Below are 25,909 nucleotides of genomic sequence, written 5' to 3' on the forward strand. Positions count from 1 at the left end.
ATTCTGGAACTTCAGTGGGGAAAGAGAGCTTGAAAGGATTCAATATTCAGTATATATGCTTTTACGTTCCCTTGTTTGGTATATAGTACATTCACTCTCATTATTCACAGTGTTCCCTAGAGCAGTTGTGGGTTTTATCTTTTTCAGAGAGTAGAAGATGGATCTTTGGCTGAAGGCATGGTGGTAGTGATTTACTTACTTCTTAGAAAGACTTTCTAGGGACTTCCCTCGTGGCAAGGTGGTTAAGAGTCTGCCTGCCAATGCAGGGGACTCGGGTTCGAGCCCTGGTCCAGGAAGATCCCACATGCTGTGGAGCAACTAAGTCCGTGTGCCACAACTACTGAGCCTGTGCTCTACAGCCTGCAAGCCACAACTACTGAAGCCCGTGCACCACAACTACTGAAGTCCGTGCACCTAGGGCCCATGCTCTGCAACAAAAGAAGCCACTGCAGTGAGAAGCTGGCGCACCGCAACGAAGAGTAGCTCCCGCTAGCCGCAACCAGAGAAAGCCCAAGTATAGCAATGTAGACTCAACGCAGCCAAAAAGAAAAACAAAACAGACTTTCTAACAACCAGACTCATCTCTACTTTCAAGGTAGCTAGTACCATTAATTTCTGAGCCTTTTGGTAGTTCTGCAATACAATTTGGATTGATTCTTAGCTTTCCACACTGAAAGCCTGGAAATGAGCCCTTTCAAATCTGCTGAATCAATGACTCCATCTAGGGACTTCCCTGGCAGTCCAGTGGCTAAGACCCTGTGCTTCCACTGCAGGGCGGTATAGGTTCTATCCCTGGTCGGGGAACTAAGATACCGCATGCCGCATGGTGCAGCCAACAAACAAAAAACACTCCATCTATTTATCAGAATCCAGAATTTGGTTGCTAAGGTCTCCTGTTCTTTTTGCCTTTCTATGAGCTTTTTAAAAAGATTGTTTTACTGTTGTCTTACTAGGGTATCAAGAAGAAGCAGAGGTAAATATTTTTTGGCAAGAACATGACATGTACAAATCAGAAGATAACTCTTACGGCAATATAAGGGAGACAGAGAGGAGAGAGAACACAAATGGCAGGATAATAATGAAGCAGTAAATTGGATTCTATTTATAATGAAGTTATAGCCATCTATAATTAGCTTTCCAGAGACTTACTGGACACTTGTAATCTCTAGCTCTTTCATGTTTCAGTATGTGCTTTATAAGAGCATATCGTCTCTGAAAAACCATTCCACATTCCCCACATTTATGGGATGCTTCTTCTTCGGTATTCTCTTTAGCATCCCTTTTTGGTTGTTTCATTTTTTTTCCTCTTTGAACTAATTTCTGAGCCACCTAATTAAAGAACAGAAAACACAATCTAAATAAATTAACTATCTCAAATTCACATTATCTTAATATTGGTATTTAAAACATTAAATTGCTTTCCTGCATCCACTCCCCTTCCCCCCAAGATAATTATCACCATAAGTTTAACTGCAGAATGCTTTCAACTTAAAGTTAAAACTACAAAGGTAAACTCTTTTCTCATCATACCTGTTGAACTGCTGACTTGGGAATGGCTTTCCGTTTCTGCAGCTTCTTCTCCATTCCTTTGTGTAGTCGGATATATCCCCCTTCGTTAACAGAACGCTGCCGAAGCCTGCTTCTGTAAGTATCATCATCATCGGGACTATGGTCTGTCTGTGCTGTCGGTTCAACTAGATTTTCCTGATCTTTTAAAGACTGGCCAAGGTTCTGCCTATGCTCTGAAATATCTTCAGCACAGATATCCTCTGTTGCTGTATCATTTCCCATATTACTGTTTTCTGGAGAGCTACTGATTACATTCTCTTTTGAAAGCTCAGGATGAGTATTAGAGACTGTGCCATCTTCTCTGCTGTTTAAAGTTTCTAGTTCTGTCTGGCTGTTTTTTGTTACTAAATCAACAGACTCCATTTCAGGATGGGAATCAGTTACACAGCCTACAGGTGACAGAGCAGCTTCGGTCTGTGAAGAAACCTGGGGCTCAGGCTGTTGTCCTAGCTCTCCATTCTGCTCTGGCAATTCTCCATTCACCAGCAGTACAATTTCACAGTCCCCAAGTTCAGTGGATAAAGTTGTTGTGGTTCCCTCGTTGTTAGCCACAGGAGGTGCTGTACCTCCATTTTGTTCTGGTAAGTCCTGTGTAGATGTAACTGTTTGTACCTCACCCTTCTTATATACTGTTAGCTGCTTCTCTTCCATTAGTTTATGTACGCTTTCACAGATTTCTAAAACTTCTGACATGAAAAGATGACGAGCCAAGATGGCTACATCAGCCATGCTACAGAAGTCAAAACTTAGCACAGAAGTATAGGCAAATTCCAGTAAAGGAAGGAAGCTTGCCTTACAAAAGCCTATGCGAAACAAGAAAGATGAAAGACAAAAAAGTCAAATCACCACTAAAACACCTTGTAGAAACAATTACTGTATGATTATGACAATATAAAATAGAATATAAAGGCAAATATGACCATTTATTCTGCAATTAAATATCCTGGATTTGTTTTGAGTTCTGGTTGCTTATTAAGCCTTGACTAACTAACTTCTATGAGCCGAGTCTCTGAATACCTAAAATAGAAAATAATATCACACTTACTGCCTCAAAGAGTTGTTGTAAGGCAGTCATTTTCAAAATGTACTCCTTAGAACCCCAGGGGTTCCTCAAATTCCCCTCAAGAATCATCTGCTGGAGAATGGAGGGTAAAAAAAGAGAGGGTGGCAGGTGAGTAGGCAGGGTTCAACCAACCTGTCCCCTAACCTCACTGCAGTAAGTATAGCTGTATATTTTAATAATAGAAGTCCATATAAAAATGTGACTGTAAACAGAGGGTTCTACTATTAAAAACTTTAAAACAAGGTCTACAGCAGAAGGTCAGCAAAATTTTTCTGTATAGAATTAGATAATAAAGATTGCAGGCCATAAAGTGTCTGTTGCAACTACTTAATTCTGCCATTGTAGCTGGAAAGAGAAGCCGTATAATATGTATACAAATGGGCATGGCTGTGGTGCAATACAACTTTATTCAGAAAAAGGGAGGGAAAGGAGGACTGGTGGCCTTTGGGTTATAGTTTGCTTATCTTTGTTCTAAGGAATAAGACAATTACTATACACATGAGGTATTAGGTTCTCATTTTATGTGAGAAAATAAGATCAGTTTATTTCTAAGTTCTCAGTACTTCACTTTCGAAACCCATTTTTAAAATTCACATGATTCAAAAATCAGAAGATTACACAGTGGTAAGTCCACTCCATCTCCATAACCAGAATGATTAAGAATTTGTACAGATTTTTAGAGTCTTTATACAGTCAAACAAATACCCTTATGCCTCCTTCTTATAGTAGGTGTTATACTACACATACTTTTCTGTGCCTTGCTTTTCTCATATAATAATTTATCTTAAGAGATCTTTTATTAAAATACAGGGAGCCAAAGCAACCTTTTAAAAACTCACGTTTGGGAATTCCCTGCTGGCTCAGTGGTTAGGACTCTGCGCTTCTGCTGCAGGGGGAACGGGTTCAATCCCCGGTGAGGGAACTAAGATCCCGCAAGACATGCAGCATGGCCAGAAAACCCCCAAAACCAAAAAACTCATGTTTGCTGTGTTTTTCAGTTTTGACTCAAGATACATAAAATGTGGTCCTTTTACATAGGCAAATAGTGGATAAACAAGTAACAAGCATACAGGGAAACCTTAAACTGTGAGATATACTAGGATTCAGGTTGAAAGCTAGGGAGACTACATATCAACATGACCATCATAGCTAATTCAGCCATTCCTAGGAAAGCTGATAATCAAGCAGGCTAAAGTCATATTAATACTGCTACAAATTATGAAACCGGGTTAAATAAGGTTGAGGTAAGAAAGAATATTTCTTAAAAAAAAACAACAGATACCAACAAAATAATGTATTTTGCTCTTTTACCTAGTACCTTTTTAATTTCTAAGTTGAAGTGATAAGAAAAATTTTCCATGAAAGAAATAACACTGCTCCAAGTAGCTTTAAATATCAAAAACCATTTCTTCCCCAAAGATACAAGTCAAATGTTTACTGTAAAATGCTACAAAACACAAAAGAAAATAAGATAAAAAACCCACTCCTAATCCTATTGTCGCAAGATAATTTTCATATTTTGTTTTTACTCCTAGCCTTTTTATGTACACATACACACACTCTGGAAAACATTTTAATCAAAATAAAAGGGGCGGGACTTTCCTGGTGGCACAGTGCTTAAGAATCCGCCTGCCAATGCCGGGAACACAGGTTTGATCCCTGGTCCGGGAAGATCCCACATGCCGCGGAGCAACTAAGCCCATGAGCCACAACTACTGAGCCTGCACCCTAGAACCTGCGAGCCACAACTATTTGAGCCTGCGTGTCACAACTACTGAAGCCCGCGTGCCTAGAGCCTGTGCTCCACAACAAGAAAAGCCACTGCAATGAGAAACCCGTGCACCCCAACAAAGGGTAGCCCCAACTCGCCACAACTCGAGAAAGCCCACACATAGCAACGAAGACTCAATGCAGCCAAAAATAAATAAATAAATAAATTTATTAAAAAAAAAAGAGACATGACACCTTACAATTCCTAGAAAAGAACATAGGCCAAACATACTCTGACATAAATTGTACCAATGTTTTCGTAGGTCAGTCGCCCAAGGCAATAGACATAAAAGCAAAAATAAACAAATGGGACTTAAACTTACAAGCTTCTGCATAGCAAAGCAAACCATAAACAAAATGAAAAGACAATCTATGGAATGGGAGAAAATATTTGCAAGAGATGTGACCGACAAGTGCTTAATCTCCAAAATATACAAACAGATCATACAATTCAACAAAAACAAAAACAAACAACCCAATCAAAAAATGGGCAGAAGAACTAAATAGACATTTCTGCAAAGAAAACACAAAGATGGCAAATAGGTTTATGAAAAAATGCTCAAGGGACTTCCCTGGTGGTCCAGTAGCTGGAACTCCACACTCCCAATGCAGAGGGCCTGGGTTTGACTCCTGGTTGGGCAACTAGATTCCACATGCTGCAACTAACAGTTTGCATGGCACAACTAAAAATCCTGCATGCTGCAAGACCTGGCACAGCCAAATAAATAAATATTAAAAAAAAAAGAATGCTCATCATTGCTAATTATTAGAGAAGTGAAAATTAAAACTACAATGAGGTACCACCTCACACTGGTCAAAATGGCCATCATTAAAAGTTTACAAATGGGTGCTTGGAGGGGAAAGATGGCAGAAGATTAAGACGCGGAGATCACCTTCCTCCCTACAGATACATCAGAAATACATCTACACGTGGAACAACTCCTACAAAACACCTACTGAACGCTGGCAGAAGACCTCAGACCTCCCAAAAGGCACGAAACTCCCCCCATACCTGGGTAGGGCAAAAGAAAAAAGAATAAACAGAGACAAAAGAATAGGGACGGGACCTGCACCAGTGGGAGGGAGCTGTGAAGGAGGAAAGGTTTCCACACACTAGAAGCCCCTTCACTGGCGGAGACAGCGGGGGGCGGAGGTGGGGGAGCTTTGGAGCCGCTCAGGAGAGCGCAGCCACAGGGGTGCAGAGGGCAAAGCGGAGAGATTTCCGCACAGAGGATCGATGCTGACCAGAACTCATCAGCCCGAGAGGCTTGTCAGCTCACCTGGGAGCTGAGGATCCGGCTTCAGTCAAGAGTGCAGGGAGAGGACTGGCGGCGTGAACAGAGCCTGAAGGGGTTAGTGCACCACGGCTAGCCAAGAGGGAGTCCGGGAAAAAGTCTGGAGCTGCTGAAGAGGCAAGAAGACTTTTTCTTCCCTCTTTGTTTCCTGGTGCGCGAGGAGAGGGGATTAAGAGCGCCGCTTAAAGGAGCTCCAGAGACGGGCGCGAGCGGACCACAGAGATGGGCATGAGACGCTAAGGCTGCGGCTGCTGCCACCAAGAAGCCTGTGTTTGAGCACAGGTTACTATCCACACCCCCCTTCCGGGGAGCCTGTGTAGCCCGCCATTGCCAGGGTCCCGGGATCCAGGGACAACTTCCCCGGGAGAACGCACGGCGCGCCTCAGGCTGGTACAACATCACGCTGGTCTCTGCCGCCGCAGGCTCGCCCCGCACTCCATACCCCTCCCTCCCCCCGGCCTGAGTGAGCCGGAGCCCCCGAATCAGCGGCTCCTTTAACCCCGTCCTGTCTGAGCGAAAAGCCAAATCCAAAGCTGAGCCCCTGGGAGCTGTGAGAACAAAGAAGAGAAAGGGAAATCTCTCCCAGCAGCCTCAGAAGCAGCTGAGAACAAAAGAGAAAGGGAAATCTCTCCCAGCAGCCTCAGAAGCAGCGAATTAAAGCTCCAAAATCAACTTGATGTACCCTGCATCTGTGCAATACCTGAATAGACAACGAATCATCCCAAATCGAGGAGGTGGCCTTTGAGAGCAAGATTTATTATTTTTTCCCCTTTTCCTCTTTCTGTAGGTATGTGTATGCTTCCGTGTGAGATTTTGTCTGTAGAGCTTTGCTTTCACCATTTGTCCTAGCGTTCTATTGGTCCGGATTTTTTGTTGTTGTTGTTTTTCTACTTAAAAGAATTTTTTTTTAATAATTATTTTATTTTAATAACTTTATTTTATTTTACCTTACTTTATTTTCTTTTATCCTTCCTTCCTTCCTTCCTTCCTCTCTTTCTTTCTTTCTACTTTTTCTCCCTTTTATTCTGAGCCATGTGGATGAAAGGCTCTTGGTGCTAGAGCCAGGAGTCAGTGCTGTGCCTCTGAGGTGGGAGAGCCAACTTCCGGACACTGGTCCACAAGGGACCTCCCAGCTCCACATAATATCAAACGGCAAAAGTCTCCCAGAGATCTCCATCTCAACACCAACACCCAGCTTCACTCAACGCACAACAAGCTACAGTGCTGGACACCCTATGCCAAACAACTAGCAAGACAGGAACACAACCCCACCCATTAGCAGAGAGGCTGCCTAAAATCATAGTAAGTCCACAGACACCCCAAAACACACCACAAAAGGTGGACATGCCCACCAGAAAGACAAGATCCAGCCTCATCCACCAGAACATAGGCACTAGTCCCCTCCACCAGGAAGCCTCCACAACCCAATGAACCAACTTTAGCCACTGGGGACAGACACCAAAAACAATGGGAACTATGAACCTGCAGCCTGCAAAAAGGAGACCCCAAACACAGTTAAGATAAACAAAATGAGAAGACAGAAAAACACACAGCAGATGAAAGAGCAAGATAAAAACCCACCAGACCTAACAAATGAAGAGGAAATAGGCAGTCTACCTGAAAAAGAACTCAGAATAATGATAGTAAAGATGATCCAACATCTTGGAAACAGAATAAAGAAAATAGAAGAAACATTTAACAAGGACCTAGAAGAACTAAAGATGAAACAAACAACAATGAACAACACAATAAATGAAATTAAAAATACTCTAGAAGGGGGCTTCCCTGGTGGCATAGTGGTTGAAAGTCCACCTGCCGATGCGGGGGACACGGGTTCGTGCCCCGGTCTGGGAAGATCCCACATGCCATGAAGCGGCTAGGCCCATGAGCCATGGCTGCTGAGCCTGCGCATCTGGAGCCTGTGCTCCGCAACAGGAGAGGCCACAACTGTGAGAGGCCCGCATACCACAAAAACAAACAAAAATACTCTAGAAGGGATCAAGAGCAGAATAACTGAGGCAGAAGAACGGATAAGTGACCTGGAAGATAAAATAGTGGAAATAACTACTGCAGAGCACAATAAAGAAAAAAGAATGAAAAGAACTGAGGACAGTCTCAGAGACCTCTGGGACAACATTAAACACACCAACATTCGAATTATAGGGGTTCCAGAAGAAGAAGAGAAAAACAAAGGGACTGAGAAAATATTTGAGGAGATTACAGTTGAAAACTTCCCTAATATGGGAAAGGAAATAGTCAGTCAAGTCCAGGAAGCACAGAGAGTCCCATACAGGATAAATCCAAGGAGAAACATGCCAAGACACATACTAATCAAACTGTCAAAAATTAAACACAAAGAAAACATATTAAAAGCAGCAAGGGAAAAACAACAAGTAACACACAAAGAAATCCCCATAAGGTTAACAGCTGATCTTTCAGCAGAAACTCTGCAAGTCAGAAGGGACTGGCAGGACATATTTAAAGTGATGAAGGAGAAAACCTACAACCAAGATTACTCTACCCAGCAAGGATCTCACTCAGATTTGCTGGAGAAATTAAAACCTTTACAGACAAGCAAAAGCTGAGAGAGTTCACCACCACCAAACCAGCTTTACAACAAATGCTAAAGGATCTTCTCTAGGCAAGAAACAGAAGAGAAGGAAAAGACCTATAATGACAAACCCAAAACAATGAAGAAAATGGGAATAGGAACATACATATCAATAATTACCTTAAATGTAAATAGATTAAATGCTCCCACCAAAAGACACAGACTGGCTGAATGGATACAAAAACAAGACCCATATATATACTGTCTACAAGAGACCCACTTCAGACCTAGGGACACATACAGACTGAAACTGAAGAGATGCAAAAATATATTCCATGCAAATGGAAACCAAAAGAAAGCTAGTGTAGCAATTCTCATATCAGACAAAGTAGACTTTAAAATAAAGACTATTAGAAGAGACAAAGAAGGACACTACATAATTATCAAGGGATTGATCCAAGAAGAATATATAACAATTGTAAATATTTATGCAGCCAACATAGGAACACCTCAATACATAAGGCAAATACCAACAGCCATAAAAGGGGAAATCAACAGTAACACATTCATAGTAGGGGACTTTAACACCCCACTTTCACCAATGGACAGATCATTTAAAATGAAAATAAGGAAACACAAGCTTTAAATGATACATTAAACAAGATGGACTTAATTGATATTTATAGGCCATTCCATCCAAAAACAACAGAATACACATTTTTCTCATGTGTTCATGGAACAGTCTCCAGGATAGATCATATCTTGGGTCACAAATCAGTCCTTGGTAAATTTAAGAAAATTGAAATTGTATCCAGTATCTTTTCCGACCACAACACTATGAGACTAGGTATCAATTACAGGAAAAGATCTGTAAGAAATACAAACACATGGAGGCTAAACAATACACTACTTAGTAATGAAGTGATCACTGAAGAAATCAAAGAGGAAATCAAAAAATACCTAGAAACAAATGACAGTGGAGACACGACAACCCAAAACCTATGTGAGGCAGCAAAAGCAGTTCTAAGAGGCAAGTTTATAGCAGTACAATCCTACCTTAAGAAACAGGAAACAGCTCGAATAAACAACCTAACCTTGCACCTAAAGCAATTAGAGAAAGAAGAACAAAAAAACCCAAAAGTTAGGGCTTCCCTGGTGGTGCAGTGGTTGAGAGTCCGCCTGCCGATGCAGGGGACACAGGTTCGTGCCCCGGTCCAGGAAGATCCCACATGCCGCGGAGTGACTGGGCCCGTGAGCCACGGCCGCTGAGCCTGCACGTCCAGAGCCTGTGCTCCGCAACGAAAAAAAAAACCCAAAGTTAGCAGAAGGAAAGAAATCATAAAGATCAGATCAGAAATAAATGAAAAAGAAATGAAGGAAACGATAGCAGAGATCAATAAAACTAAAAGCTGGTTCTTTGAGAAGATAAACAAAACCATTAGCCAGACTCATCAAGAAGAAAAGGGAGAAGACTCAAATCAAGAGAATTAGAAATGAAAAAGGAGAAGTAACAACTGACACTGCAGAAATACACAGGATCATGAGAGATTACTACAAGCAACTCTATGCCAATAAAATGGACAACCTGGAAGAAATGGACAAATTCTTAGAAATGCACAACCTGCTGAGACTGAACGAGGAAGAAATAGAAAATATGAACAGACCAATGACAAGCACTGAAATTGAAACTGTGATTAAAAATCTTCCAACAAACAAAAGCCCAGGAGGAGATGGCTTCACAGGTGAATTCTATCCAACATTTAATGAAGAGCTAACACCTATCCTTCTCAAACTCTTCCAAAATATAGAATAGGGAGGAACACTCCCAAATTTATTCTACGAGGCCACCATCACTCTGATACCAACACCAGGCAAAGATGTCACAAAGAAAGAAAACTACAGGCCAATATCACTGATGAACATAGATGCAAAAATCCTCAACAAAATACTAGCAAACAGAACCCAACAGCACATTAAACGGATCATACACCATGATCAAGTGGGGTTTATTCCAGAAATGCAAGCATTCTTCAATATATGCAAATCAATCAACGTGATACACCATATGAACAAATTGAAGGAGAAAAACCATATGGTCATCTCAATAGATGTAGAGAGAGCTTTCGGCAAAATTCAACACCCATTTATGATAAAAACCCTCCAGAAAGTAGGCATAGAGAGAACTTTCCTCAACATAATAAAGGCCATATATGACAAACCCACAGCCAACATCATCCTCAATGGTGAAAAACTGAAACCATTTCCACTAAGATCAGGAACAAGACAACGTTGCCCACTCTCACCACTCTTATTCAACAAAGTTTTGGAAGATTTAGCCACAGCAATCAGAGAAGAAAAGGAAATGAAAGGAATCCAAATTGGAAAAGAAGAAGTAAAGCTGTCACTGTTTGCAGATGACATGATACTATACATAGAGAATCCTAAAGATACTACCATAAAACTACTAGAGCTAATCAATGAATTTGGTAAAGTAGCAGGATACAAAATTAATGCACAGAAATCTCTGGCATTCCTATACACTAATGATGAAAAATCTGAGAGTGAAATCAAGAAAACACTTCCATTTACCATTGCAACAAAAAGAATAAAATATCTAGGAATAAACCTACCTAAGGAGACAAAAGACCTGTATACAGAAAATTGTAAGACAGTGATGAAAGAAATTAAAGATGATACAAATAGATGGAGAGATATACCACGTTCTTGGATTGGAAGAATCAACATTGTGAGAATGACTCTACTACTCAAAGCAATCTACAGATTCAATGCAATCCCTATCAAACTACCACTGGCATTCTTCACAGAACCAGAACAAAAAATTTCACAATTTGTATGGAAACACAAAAGACCCTGAATAGCCAAAGCAATCTTGAGAATGAAAAACGGAGCTGGAGGAATCAGGCTCCCTGACTTCAGACTACACTACAAAGCTACAGTAATCAAGACAAAAACAGAAAGATATATCAATGGAACAGGATAGAAAGCCCAAAGATAAACCCACGGACATATGGTCACCTTATTTTGATAAAGGAGGCAGGAATGTACAGTGGAGAAAGGACAGCCTCTTCAATAAGTGGTGCTGGGAAAACTGGAAAGGTCCATGTAAAAGTATGAGATTAGATCACTCCCTAACACCATACACAAAAATAAGCTCAAAATGGATTAGACCTAAATGTAAGGCTGGAAACTATCCAACTCTCAGAGGAAAACATAGGCAGAACACTCTATGACATAAATCACAGCAAGATCCTTTTTGACGTACCTCCTAGACAAATGGAAATAAAAACAAAAATAAACAAATGGGACCTAATAAAACTTCAAAGCTTTTGCACAGCAAAGGAAACCATATACAAGAGACAACCCTCAGAATGGGAGAAAATATTTGCAAATGAAGCAACTGACAAAGGATTAATCTCCAAAATTTACAAGCAGCTCATGCAGCTCAATAACAAAAAAACAAACAACCCAAATCAAAAATGGGCAAAAGACCTCAACAGACATTTCTCCAAAGAAGATATACAGATTGCCAACAAACACATGAAAGGATGATCAACATCATTAATCATTAGAGAAATGCAAATCAAAACTACAATGAGATATCTCATACCAGTCAGAATGGCCATCATCAAAAAATCTAGAAACAATAAATGCTGGAGAGGGTGTGGAGAAAAGGGAACACTCTTGCACTGCTGGTGGGAATGTGAATTGGTACAGCCACTATGGAGAACAGTATGGAGGTTCCTTAAAAAACTACAAATAGAACTACCATATGACCCAGCAATCCCACTACTGGGCATATACCCTGAGAAAACCATAATTCAAAAAGAGTCATGTGGGCTTCCCTGGTGGCGCAGTGGTTGAGAGTCCGCTTGCTGATGCAGGGGACACGGGTTCGGTCCCCGGTCTGGGAAGATTCCACATGCCACGGAGCAGCTAGGCCCATGAGCCATGGCCACTGAGCCTGCGCATCCAGAGCCTGTGCTCCGCAACGGAAGAGGCCACAACAGTGAGAGGCCCGCGTACCGCAAAAAAAAAAAAGAGTCATGTACCAAAATGTTCATTGCAGCTCTATTTACAATAGCCAGGAGATGGAAACAACCTAAGTGTCCATCATCGGATGAATGGATAAAGAAGATGTGGCACATATATACAATGGAATATTACTCAGCCATAAAAAGAAACGAAATTGAGCTATTTGTAATGAGGTGGATGGACCTAGAGTCTGTCATACAGAGTGAAGTAAGTCAGAAAGAGAAAGACAAATACCATATGCTAACACATATATATGGAATTAAAAAAAATATCAAGAAGAACCTAGGGGTAAGACAGGAATAAAGACACAGACCTACTAGAGAATGGACTTGAGGATATGAGGAGGGGGAAGGGTAAGCTGTGACTAAGTGAGAGAGTGGCATGGACATATATACACTACCAAATGTAAAATAGATAGCTAGTGGGAAGCAGCCGCATAGCACAGGGAGATCAGCTTGGTGCTTTGTGACCACCTAGAGGGGTGGGATAGGGAGGGTGGGAGGGAGGGAGATGCAAGAGGGAAGAGGTATGGGAACATATGTATATGTATAACTGATTCACTTTGTTATAAAGCAGAAACTAACACACCATTGTAAAGCAATTATACTCCAATAAAGATGTAAAAAAAAAAAAAAGTTTACAAATGGGAATTCTCCGGCGGTCCAGTGGTTATGACTGTGTGCTTTCACTCCTGAGGACCGCTGCTGGTTCAATCCCTGGTCAGGGAACTAAGATCCTGCAAGCCATGCTGTGCCACTGCCCCACCCACCACCAAAAAGTCTACAAATAACAAATGCTGAAGAGGGTGTGGAGAAAAGGGAACCCTCCTACACTTTTGGTGAGAATGTAAAGAGGTGCAGCCACTATGGAAAATAGTATGGAGGTTCCTCAAAAAACTAAAAATAGAGTTGCCATATGATCCAGCAATCCCACTCCTGGGCATATATCCAGACAAAACTATAATTCAAAAAGATACATGCACCCCTGTGATCACAGCAGCACTATTTACAATAGCCAAGACATGGAAACAATCTAAATGTTTACTGACAGATGAATGGATAAAGATATGGTATATATATATATATATATATATATATATATACACACACACACACACACACACACACACACACATATATAATGGATTACTCAGCCATAAAAAAGAATGAAATAATGCCATTTGCTGCAACATGGATGGACCTAGAGATTATCATACTAAGTGAAGTAAGTCAAACAGAGAAAGACAATACCATATGATATCAGTTTTATGTGGAATCTAAAATGTGACACAAATGAACTTGTGTACGAAACAGAAAGACTCACAGACATAGAGAACAGACCTGTAGTTGCCAACAGGGAGGGGGAGTGGTGGAGAGATGGAGTGGGAGTTTGGGGTTAGCAGATGTAAACTATTATATATAGAATGGATAACAGCAAGGTCCTACTGTATAGCACAGGGAACTATATTTAATATCCAGTAATAAATCATAATGGAAAAGATTAAGAAAGAATGTATAGGGGCCTTCTCTGGTGGCGTAGTGGTTGAGAGTCTGCCTGCCGATGCAGGGGACATGGGGTCGTGCCCCGGTCCAGGAAGACCCCACATGCCGCGGAGCGGCTGGGCCCGTGAATCATGGCCGCTTAGCCTGTGCGTCTGGAGCCTGTGCTCTGCAGCAGGAGAGGCCACAACAGTGAGAGGCCCGTGTACAGAAAAAAAAAAAAGAATTTATATATATGTATAACTGAATCACTTTGCTGTACATCAGAAATTAACACAACATTGTAAACCAACTCTACTTCAATAAAAAAAAATTTGGTTATCAGGCAAAAATATTGGGTTTTTGTTTATCGAGGTACAGTGTATGTACAGTATTATATAACTTTCAAGTATACAACATAGTGTTCCACAATTTTTAAAGGTTATGCTCCATTTATAGTTACTGTAAAATATTGGCTATATTTTCTGTGCTGTATAATATATCCTTGTAGTCAGGTGTTCTTTAAGAGTAGTGTTGAGGGACTTCCCTGGTGGTACAGTGGTTAAGAATCCGCCTGCCAATGCAGGGGACATGGGTTCAAGCCCTGGTCCAGGAAGATCCCAAATGCCGTGGAGCAACTAAGCCCGTGTGCCACAACTACTGAGCCCGCGTGCCACAGCTACTGAAGACTGTGTGCCTAGAGGCTGTGCTCCACAACGAGAAGCCACTGCAGTGAGAAGCTCACACACCGCAACAAAGAGTAGCCCCTGCTCGCTGCAACTAGAGAAAGCCCATGCACAGCAACAGACCCAACGCAGCCAAAATAAATAAATAAATTAATTAATTAATTAGAATTAAAAAAAAAGTAGTGTTGAGCAGGCACCACTGATTGACTGCTATTGACTAGATTATTTTACAACTCTAAAAATTAACTTACAGAAAATTAACTGCAAATGCAAATGAAATGTGAAAGATTAAGAAGCTTTTTCTATCAGGGTAGGAAAGATAACTCCAAAACTTACAGTTCATTTCTCTATAGGGTATTAACCAATCTGTTAACAAACTCATTTTGAGCAAATTCATTCCTCTGGTTGAAAGACAATATATACAATTCTTTTCTTCAGAATTCTATTAGAAGCAGTTTTAACATCTTACTGGTTTCCTAAATTAATCATATAAAACCTTATACTATAGTATTTGCATAAAAGTTAGGTTTTTAACATTTAAAAAATTATGCTTTGGCATAGGGCTTAGGAAAGTTTTTCTGTAAAGAGCAAGATAAGCAAATATTTTAGGTTTTGTGGGTCACTAGTTTATGTAGCAACTATTCAATTCTGCCCTTGTAGGCTCAAAAGCAGCCACAGACAATATATAAATACATGGGTGTTGCTATCTCCCAATAAAACTTTATTTACAAAAGCAGGCAGTGGGCCAGATTTGGCCTACAAGCTATAGTCTGCCAACTTTTTTTTTAAAAAGTCAGTAAATCTCTAGTAAAAAAAATTCAGAAATGAGAGAGAAGGCAGAAGGAACGAAAGAGACAAATCTACAGTCACTGGAGGCATTTAGAATAGAATATTAAAAATTCTGTGCTGGAATTCCTTGGCAGTCCAGTGGTTAGGACTCTGCGCTTTCACTGCCGAGGGTCCAGGTTCAGTCCGTGGTTGGGGATCTAAGATCCCGCAGGCTGCATGGCACCACCACCACCAACAACAAAATTGTGCCAAGAAACTTGAAAATTTAGATGAAATGGACATATTATGGCAAAACTTTCTATAAATTACTCAAGATGAAATAGAAACCTACAGAATAATGCCTTAACCATTAAACTTGTCGAATTAGTACCTAAAAATCTTCCCCCAAAAGTCCCGTCAATTTTAGCCATCATTCTACCAAATATTCAAGAAACAAATAATTCTAATCTCATAGTAACTACTTCGGTGCATGTAAAAAATTGGAGGGAATACACAATCTATAAGACTAAACCAACTCTGATATCAAAACATGACAGAAACAGTGTGAAAAAGGAAAATTACTCATGAATACACTTGGAAACAGTCAACAATATTAGCATTCTAAACTAAACACAGCAGTTTGTACAAAAGTTGATATATTATGACTAAACTGGATTTATCTCAGGAATGAAAATTTGAGTTAACATTAGTAAACCAATGTAATTTCCCACATTAATGAAAAAAATAAAGATGGTCTCAACGGATACAGAAAAAGTATGTGGTAAGTCCACACCTATTTCAGAGGGAATTTCCTTAATGTTAAAGGGGGTAAAGGGTTATCTATTTAAAACATTCACCAAATAATATACTTCACGGTTAAAAAAGAAAAAAAAGTATTCCCATGTCTTTCTTTACCATGGGAATAAGTGAACCCTCTATCACTACCTCTATTTAACTGCTGGGGTTTTTTTGAAGTCCTAAACAGCACTGTAAAGCAAGAAGAAAAAAGTTCAAAATATAAGGACTGGAAAGGTAGGGAAAAAAAACATTACTATTAGCAGATAATATATTAATATATTCAATATTTGTTTTATATGGAAAATCTCAAAGAGTATAAATGTCTGAATGACTAGTAGTCATTCGGACATTTATCTATAGATTCTTTGTTGATTCTATATACAGTACTACTATATACAGTACTCTATATACAGTACTACTTTGTTGATTCTATATATAGTACTACTGTTTATAGAATCAACAGTTACCAAAAATAAATCAGAAATAATGTAATTTTAAGAAAAAAAATTATAATAGTATCAAAAAGTATAAACTACCTTAGAATAATCTAACAAAAGATGTGTGAGACTTTTATGGAAAAACCTCTAAAACTTTATTAATTCGATGTAATCCCTAACAAAATACATTTTTCTTCTTTTTATGGAAGTAGACAAGCTGCTTTAAATAGTTTATATGGAACAGCGAAGAGTTATGAATAACTAAGACCCACCTGAATAATTAAGGTGGGAGACTTTCATTATAAAGCTAAGGTCATTAAGACCAAGCAATAATATTGTGGTAAGAGACAACCAATAGACTGGAAAAAAGCTTATAATCAGTACCAAACATATGAAAATGTGTTTTTTAAGAGAATTTGCATGGCTGATGGATAGAAAGAGAAGGGAGTTTTCACTAAATGGTTCTGAAACAAAATGGGAAAAAATGAAATCAAACACCTATCTCACACTATCAAAAAAAAAATTCCAAATAGATTAAAAGTTAAATATGAAAGAAAAACTATAAGGCAGTACATAAAAATATCTTTACGACTGAGTAGGGAAGAATTTTTTTTTAAAGCATAAACAACATAAAGGAAAACACTGATGAATTCAACAACCATTAAACTAGGTAGTTAGAAAATAGATGTCAGTTACCATTGCTTTTTTATAAATTACACATATTTTACAATTAGTCTATCTACTAAATATTTAAAAATCAAACAAAATTTTTAACAGTGTCTACTTTACCTGCTATTGGTTTACACCATATTTGCTGAACAATATATAAAAATAAGCATATGGAATGAAGAATAAATGAGATATTTTGTTGGAATAATAGAATGCTGTGCTGCAGTTATTTTGGGGCAGACATTTCATTTGCTGTTATAAGCTGCTGAGAAACTGGAAAAGAGCAACACACTCTTCTTTCTGCTTCAGATGCATAAAAGATGCATGAGGGCTTCCCTGGTGGCACAGTGGTTGAGAGTCCGCCTGCCGATGCAGGGGACGCGGGTTCGTGCCCCGGTCTGGGAATATCCCACATGTCGCAGAGCGGCTGGGCCCGTGGCCCGTGGCCCGTGGCCCGTGCCAGTGGCTGCTGGGCCTTTGCGTCTGGAGCCTGTGCTCCGCAACGGGAGAGGCCACAACAGTGAGAGGCCCGCGTACCGCAAAAAAAAAAAAAAAAAAAAGATGCATGAAAGATAAGAAAAACATTCCAAAGCTAACACCTCAAGACTATACTTGTGATAGGTTTTATTACTCAGATGGCCCAGAAATAAGATGTATTTTCTCCTCTGAGTCACCAAAGTAAATATCACGAATCTAGAATGTAATGCAACTCTATGCTCTGTAAAAGTTTTTGTTCACCACTGTATCCCCATAGCCCAGGCCAGTTCCTTGCACACAATGGATGCTTGAGAAACATTTTTTAGTAATTAAACATATAGCTACTGTTAAGGAAAAATATATGAATTTGTCTTTCCAGAGAAGGTGAGTTTTAACAAGTATAAGGTAGAAAAGGATCAGTGGTTAACTAGGTAAGTATTTATATATCTGGATAAAGTCATTTTTTTGTTTAAGAAAGGGGAAATGACATTTCACACAGTGGTGTCAGTAATTCAAGAATTACAGCAAATTAATATTATGAGGAAATGTATAAATAAGGTTACCTATTTTAATGCTTCCTAAATTTTCATTTGTTGACTCCTAAGCCAATACATAAATTCTAGTGAGGCCAAAAGAAAGTCAAATTATTCATTTACAATAATAACAACAACAGCAGCAGCCCCAAAGAAACCAAAAAACCACACCTGGAATTCTGATTATTCTATACTGACAATTTGATTATCAAATCTAATGAATTACGATTATTAATCTTAAAAAATGAAAAACAACAGACCTACATAAGTGCTCTAAATTTCATGTTGCACAACATAAGATTCAGGCAGTCAATTTTAAAGTAATATATTTACTTAGTGTAATAACACTGATGCAATTATGGATTTCTCTCAAACTGTTTTTAACAGTGTAAATCCCAGAAATTCTACTACTGCTACAATCGTCTCCCCTAACAGGTAGTGATAGGAAATGACAGCCTTTTCATAACTCTATCCTGGAAACCCTACTAAAAGGAAGGACCTTACAGTTCAGCTTAGTCTGTTTCTGTAAGTGGGCTTCTCCCACTTGAGCATAAAACCTGAGTTTGTAAGATATACACACCCCTCTTCCAGTATATACTTATTAACAAAAAACAAGAATATCAGAAAATTCTTACCAGAAAGATCCACCACTGCCTCATGACTGGAAACAGCTCCTTTCTCAATAAAAAGATCTCGAAAATATTCGCTATTAGCTGACAGAACAGATTTATGAGCTTTGTACTCTTCTCCTTCAATTAACAAAGTAACATCACAGAACTGGTTAGAGAGTCTCTGTTCATTCAGCTGTTTTAAGACAGCCTGACAATGTTTTGGAGAAGAACGTTTCACCACTCCTTTGGTGTCAACCTATCAAAATAAGTTTGAGACCAAGAGTTGCATTACATATCATCTGTATTTTTACCCTTAACAGAATTTAAAACAAGACACATTATTCCCTTGTAAAAGATTCCACTAATATGAAGAAATAAACTGATATTCTTTATTACCTATGTATTTAAACAAAATGATACGTTGTTCTCACTATCTTCTGCTATGTTCATTCTACTTGACCCAATGAAAATCTGCATCTCACTTCTTGCTGCCTCCTCTTATTAGTCAGAAATTTATTTGATGATATAAGAAACTAATGCAGGCAAAAAACAAAGACCTAGTCAGCTTAATTTTACCTTGCTGCATGACCCAGAGACTGCTTCCAGAAATGTATTGTCTACCTGTACCAATATACTATTAAAAGGAAGAGAGGAGGAATAATTAACAACAGACCAACAAGTTAAATTCTGATGAGAAGAAACAACAGGAATACTTATGATTAAGGAAGAGGCAGTATTAGCAAACTTTTAGGGCGTATAACAACATGACAATGACAGTGCCAAAAGGGAAGCAGTTTTAGTGGTTTAAGAAAATATTCAGTTAAGACTATAAATACTAACACACTAGTTACAAATGTTAAGCTGAATGGAAAGTTCCACTTACAAATACAAGTTCATGTTTGGATACTGGCTTCTTTTTTGCAGGCTTGGAAGCTGTAGTTGGAGGCGAAGTAAAGTTGCTTAGGTCATCCTCTGATTCATTACTTTCTTCTCCAGATTCAAGGTCTAGTCCCAATTCTTCCAACATTTCTGAAGTATCTGATATAGGACGGGATCGATCTAGTTTCTCCTGGCATTTGCTACACTGTTTAATGTAATCTTTGACTTGCTTTAATATACCTACAATGAAACAAAAATTAACTAGTTAAATTTAATACTGCTCTCATGTGAAAACTGAAGATTATACTGTTCATTATTTAATCTGTGTATACTAATGTATATTCAAGTGCATGTATACAGACACACACATGCCCATAAAGTATGTAGAGTGAATTATTTAGAATTTAAGATACATTTTTTTTCAAAGATATGTTATAATGACAATTTGTCTCCATGCCGAGGTAGACTGTTTTGTTGTTCACTCTTAGTTATTCATTTACTCACCGTACGATTATGTAGCACCATCCATCTCCATGTGAGTTTCAACTCACTCATGCAATAGAAACTATATGAAATTGCCAATATTCAACTGTTCTTGACCTTCATAAACAGTAATATAATAATGTGGTTCACGCTAATAACTCTCCACCCTACTAACATCAGACTTCACCATGCAATTTAGCTTTGGTCAATGGAATATGAATGAATATGATGGATGCCATGTGTCACTAGAAGCTTTAAGAAGCAATGTTTCCCATCGGTTCCCTGACTTATGTCCCCTCTGTCAAAGAGCAGCATGTTCCAGATGGATACTGCCCTTTAGCCTGAAATGTAGATGAAAAAAACAGGTGGAGCCAATCTGCAACCTGAAAAGGACCACAACCAAAACCTGTAATGAGTGTAAAATAGATCTCTTGTCTTTGAAAGCTATGAGCTTTTATTAAATAACAGTATACACAATCTATCAAAAGTTGATTATACACGAGCCACTCATAAAACCCTATTTTGAATTTCAACTTTCTTTCTTTTTCTTTTTTTTTTTTTTTGCGGTACGCGGGCCTCTCACTGTTGCGGCCTCTCCCGTTGCGGAGCGCAGGCTCCGGACACGCAGGCTCCGCGGCCATGGCTCACGGGACCAGCCGCTCCGCGGCACGTGGGATCTTCCCGGACCGGGGCACGAACCCGTGTACCCTGCATCGTCAGGCGGACTCTCAACCACTGCGCCACCAGGGAAGCCCCTTGAATTTCAACTTTCAACTCAACATGTTGGGATGGGGTAGGAAGCAGGGAGGAACACTTAACACACACTCCCCCTTCTCCATCATACTTGTAAGGGAGGACCAATTAATTCCCATTCTACAGACAAGGAGAATGAAGCCCTAAGAGGTAACCTGTCCAAAGTCACATCTAGTAAACTGCATAAGTGGGCCTCCAGAAGTCATGTGACTTTCAGGATACTATGCTACTTACCCAGGAACACATTTATCCATCCCTGTGACAGAAACTTCTTCCCCCACAATCCCCAAGTAAAATGCAAATGAAAAGGCTGTTAATTAGCTAAAATTATACAGAGGTATATAGAAAATTCCTGAAAAGAGTTTCAAGATGATAAATTATACCAAGTTACTTGCACTTCAACCTTCAGATGGTATTTAAGCAATATTTCTCAAATTGTATTATATCCCATACTTACTAAAAGAAGTACACACTGGACTAATAAATTCGGAAAATTATATTCTCGGGACTTCCCTGGTGGTGCAGTGGTTAAGAATCCACCTGCCAATGTAGGGGACACGGGTTCAAGCCCTGGTCCGGGAAGATCCCACATGCCGCGGAGCAACTAAGCCCATGCGCCACAACTGCTGAGCCCGCGTGCCGCAACTACTGAAACCTGTATGCCTACAGCCCTTGCTCCGCAACAAGAGAAGCCACTGCAATGAGAAGTCCACTCACCGCAATGAAGAGTAGCCCCCACTCGCTGCAACTAGAGAAAGCCCGCGCACAGCAACGAAGACCCAATGCAGCCAAAAATAAAAATAAATAAATTTATAGAAAAAAAAGATATTAATGTATGACAGTCGATCAACTGTCTGAAAAAATCATCCTATCGTATTTTAGAAGTCCTTTAACTCTAGTGTTAGTGTTTTGATGGGATCCATCTTAAATCTAGCTTTACAGATTCATGAACCTGACCTCTTTAGCTTGCCCATAGCTGATTAAGCTGAAAGAATCTGACTCAAATTAATCACTGAAAAGACATAAATGTGTAAACATAGTTAACTTACTATTTTAAGAGTGGGTAATTACCACAAGGGGTAGAAATTACTTTATGCAGGAAAATTTGAATCCACTGACTAGCTTTGTGACCATGTCCAAGCCACCTAACCTCTCTGTGCCAAAATGGCGATAACAGCACTTACCTTCACAGCACGTTATAATGATAAAAGGTTAATATTTATAAATCACTTTCAACAGTGTCTGAGACAAGGTAACTACTACGTAAGCGTTAAATGATGCTCAATGGTCAACCTCCATAAAAACGTCCACGTAGGGGACTTCTCTGGTGGCACAGTGGTTAAGAACCCACCTGCCAATGCAGGGGACACAGGTTCAAGCCCTGGTCCAGGAAGATCCCACATGCTGCGGAGCAACTAAACCCATGTGCTACAACTACTGAGCCCACGTGCCACATCTACTGAAGCCTGAATGCCTAGAGCCTGTGCTCCGCAACAAGAGAAGCTACCACAATGAGAAGCCTGCGCGCTGAAACCAAAAGAAGCCCCCGCTCGCTGCAACTAGAGAAAGCACACGCGCAGCAACAAAGACCCAACGCAGCCCACCCCCCCAAAAAGAAAGTCCACATAAAATACCAAATTAGCATTAAGAGGTTCTTTACTGAGCATAGACTTAGTGGGTAAACAACCTCTGATAAAACAACTTGAGGAACAGATTCTCACTCTAGAGCAGCATTTCCCAACCTCAGCAGTGTTGACATTTTGGGCCAGATGATTCTTTTTGTGGGGCAGGGAGGGGTGGGTAGGCTGTCCTGTCCTGTGCACTGTGGAATGTTTAGGAGCATTCCTGACCTCTACCTAACCAGATGTCAAGAGCAGCCCCTCAAACACCACCACCAGTTATGACAACCAATATTGTCTCCAGACATAGTCAGATGTTCCCTGGGAGGCAAAACTGTCCAGGGTTGAGAACCCCTACTCTAGAGATCTGCCAAATTGAACAATTTGCTCCTGTTAGCTGTTCAAGAACCTCCCTCCCTCCCTATCAGTGATGAGGCCCAGAGGATAGTGGCTCCTATTTCTATTTCTCCACGCATATTAGTCATTCAGATTTTTTGTTTTTTTCTTCAAAGAGGTTACAAAGTGATCAGTTATAGCTGTATTAACATGGACCCAGTTCTTGCTGGGTTTTCAGAAAATTACACCCTCCTCTTCTAGATTAGATAATGGCAGCATCAATTTATCCCCATAAAACAAATCAGTTCTTAGGGTAGGAACCTCTGCAGGTAGCTAATTTAACCTATTACATAATTTTCCTAGTTTAATCTTTTTTCCTACTAATTTAATTTTCTCTTCACATTCTGCATTAATTGTAGATCCCCGTAAGTCAGCATTTGACTGAGGCAGGGGAGAGAGTCATTTATTTTGAAACTCCAGCATATAACTACAATACAGGATAAAATAAGGGGTTGAGAGAGTGAGACTATCTATTAACATTTTACGTTCTGAAATAAATTTGCTATATGTCAACTTTAGGCACTGAGCCAGTTTTTCACTGTGCTCAAACAAGTGAAGTTGCTACAAACTTGCTTGATTACCAGGATATAATGGCAGTGCTTATGATGGCAACATTCTAGAAAAAGCAGCATATATAATAAGTCCCAGTAAACTATCCCTGACTTTGGAATCGTTTTCTTCTTGGCATCTACACTGATTAGATCTTATTAATTCCCAGATAAACATCTACAGGGCTTTGGAGTATGTTTATTATAAAAAGGGTCCATTTGTAGTGTATGACACATTAAAAACTGATAGTTAAAAATGTTTTATCAGCTATCAGTTCCAGGTCCAAGAATGTTTATTTTTCTGTCTATGCAGCGTTGTTCATTTTTTTTTTCTCTTCCTTTTGGCAGTCCCGAGCAGCATGCAGGATCTTGGTTCCCCAACCAGAGATTGAACCCACGCCCCTTGCTGTGGAAGCGAGGAGTCTTAACCACTGAACCACCAGGGAAGTCCCCAGTGTTGATAATTTTAATAGGCCTATAACAAACAAGTAAAACGAGCAAAGTGCTAATGTAATAAACATCAAAATGAATAGCTAATAATCGAGGGCAAACTTCTCTGATGCTTACTGACTATGAATTCTCATTTTAAATGAAAAAATATTAAAATAATAAAAATAATGATATAAAGTAGTATCATAAACCCATTACATATTAACAAAAATAGCATTTATACGAAAAATACTATTTACCAAAACATAAAAAAAATTAGTGAGAAAAGTGCGCTACTTTACATTTTTGCAAGTCTTTTTAATGTGTGGTTTAACAGAAGACAGATTATCATATATGCATTCAATCTATTGCCATATTATCACATGTCATGTAGCCTCTGGAAAACTCCACTGTATACTTGAGATACAATAAGTGAAAAGGCAAATAATGCCTTAGTATTATTATGAATATAATTTTGACTTTGGGGATTCTCTGTAAGGATCTCAGGGCCTCCCTGTTCAGGGGTTTAGTACCAAATTTAGAGAACTGCTGTTCTGGACATTTAAGGACTTCAAAAGTCTACTTAACCACAAATGTATCTCTCATTAAAAAAAAAAAAATCAACACAGTCTCAGGTTTTTTTTTTTTTTTGTCTTTTAAGACACTGCACACTAAAACAAAAATCAAACAAACAAAATACTGGATTAGATATCACTCACAGATAATCAATTTAGGGAAGGAAAATTCTGAACACTAAGCCCATTTAGCACCATATAATAGTGATTAAGAAAAGTTTGAAATCCCAAAGGTCAGCTCCTGGTGCTTTTAGTTTTCCCATCTGTAAAACAGAGACATAAATGTTTCCATCTTACAAGGTTTGATGAGGATTAAATACTATGTAAAATTAAATTAAGTGCTCAGCACTATGCCTGCAGGTAAAAGCTTGATCCGTGTTAGCTTTAGCTATAATTACCGTTTTAACATGTCATAAAATATTAAACCTGAGACATTTGTTCAACAAAACTATGTCTGACCAAATCAATCCTAACAAAATGCAGCAATTACTCCATATTTACCCTTCAGTCATGTCGCTATAGGAATTTAAATCAGATATTGGTTTAAAATATAAAATAAGGAAAAGCTTTTAAGAAGAATATAGAGAGCTGGACTGTTTTTGAAAACACGAAAATATTATTTAAGAAGCAAAAAGACCTGTCCAGAAAAGTTCATATTCAGTAGTCTAACTTCCTTACTCACAGATAAGTTCCATAAGTTAATTTCTGCAGAACCATACGGAATCGTTCCTGACGAAACCTCTTCTATAGGTCTGCAAACTTTTACTAATTATACCCGAACAGTTTGAATATTCATCAACTTTTTGGAGAGTGAGGACGGTAAAAAACAAAAACCCGAAGGGCCCTTTCTCTCCTTCCCTAACCTGGTTCCCAAGGAGTCAAACTTTAAAGCCACACTCCCGGACCATAACAGTCCCAGAAACCGCATCTTTTCTGGGTATACATAGTGCCTCACAGTGTCCAAATCGCTCTTCACTACAGCAAACGGAAGAATATTAAAATACCCAGAATTGAGAGTACCTGCTATTAAAATTCTTGTCCTAAAAACTAGGCTCAAATGACTGTTTCCACACAGTCACTCGAAATCACTTCTGCACACAATTGTATGATTCCTTATTCACGCCGCAGTAGCACGAAGAGGAACCCCGGCAAGCGAATCAGCAGAAGCTCAAAACCGCTGGCCAACACCCTAGCGGAACGCACTGCAGAAAGCGGCCGGGCTCTGGGCGGACCGCGCCGCTCCCAAACCATCCGCACAAACAGGATTTTTAAACGCACACACACAGCACCTGCAACGGCCGCCCAAAAGCGTCCGCAAAGGGAAGAAGCCACCGCCTCCCGCGCCGCCGAAGGAGGCGGGCCCAGCGCACCCCGCGCGTCCCGGCCCCTCCCCGCGGCTGGGCCGGCCCCCGGGGAAGCCCCCTTCGCCCCACCCCGGGCCAGGTCCCGCCCCCAGCTTGCGGGCCCAG

At 39.7% G+C, this 25,909-nt stretch overlaps 1 protein-coding gene across 1 annotated transcript in view; it reads right to left on the reverse strand.

Moving 5' to 3' along the window:
- The window catches only part of ZBTB11 (zinc finger and BTB domain containing 11), a 36,293-nt gene that overhangs the window by 9,157 nt on the left and 1,227 nt on the right, over positions 1-25,909 (reverse strand). Inside the window, exons 2-5 of the mRNA XM_007445544.1 lie at positions 19,642-19,877; positions 18,783-19,014; positions 1,531-2,372; positions 1,150-1,329 (exon numbers count right to left, since the gene is read on the reverse strand). Of these exons, the coding sequence (XP_007445606.1) occupies positions 1,150-1,329; positions 1,531-2,372; positions 18,783-19,014; positions 19,642-19,877 (1,490 nt within the window). The remainder of the gene's footprint in view (positions 1-1,149; positions 1,330-1,530; positions 2,373-18,782; positions 19,015-19,641; positions 19,878-25,909) is intronic.

This window comes from Lipotes vexillifer, unplaced genomic scaffold (genome assembly GCF_000442215.2).
Source record: "Lipotes vexillifer unplaced genomic scaffold, Lipotes_vexillifer_v1.1 scaffold1016, whole genome shotgun sequence".
Lineage (NCBI taxonomy): Eukaryota > Metazoa > Chordata > Mammalia > Artiodactyla > Lipotidae > Lipotes > Lipotes vexillifer.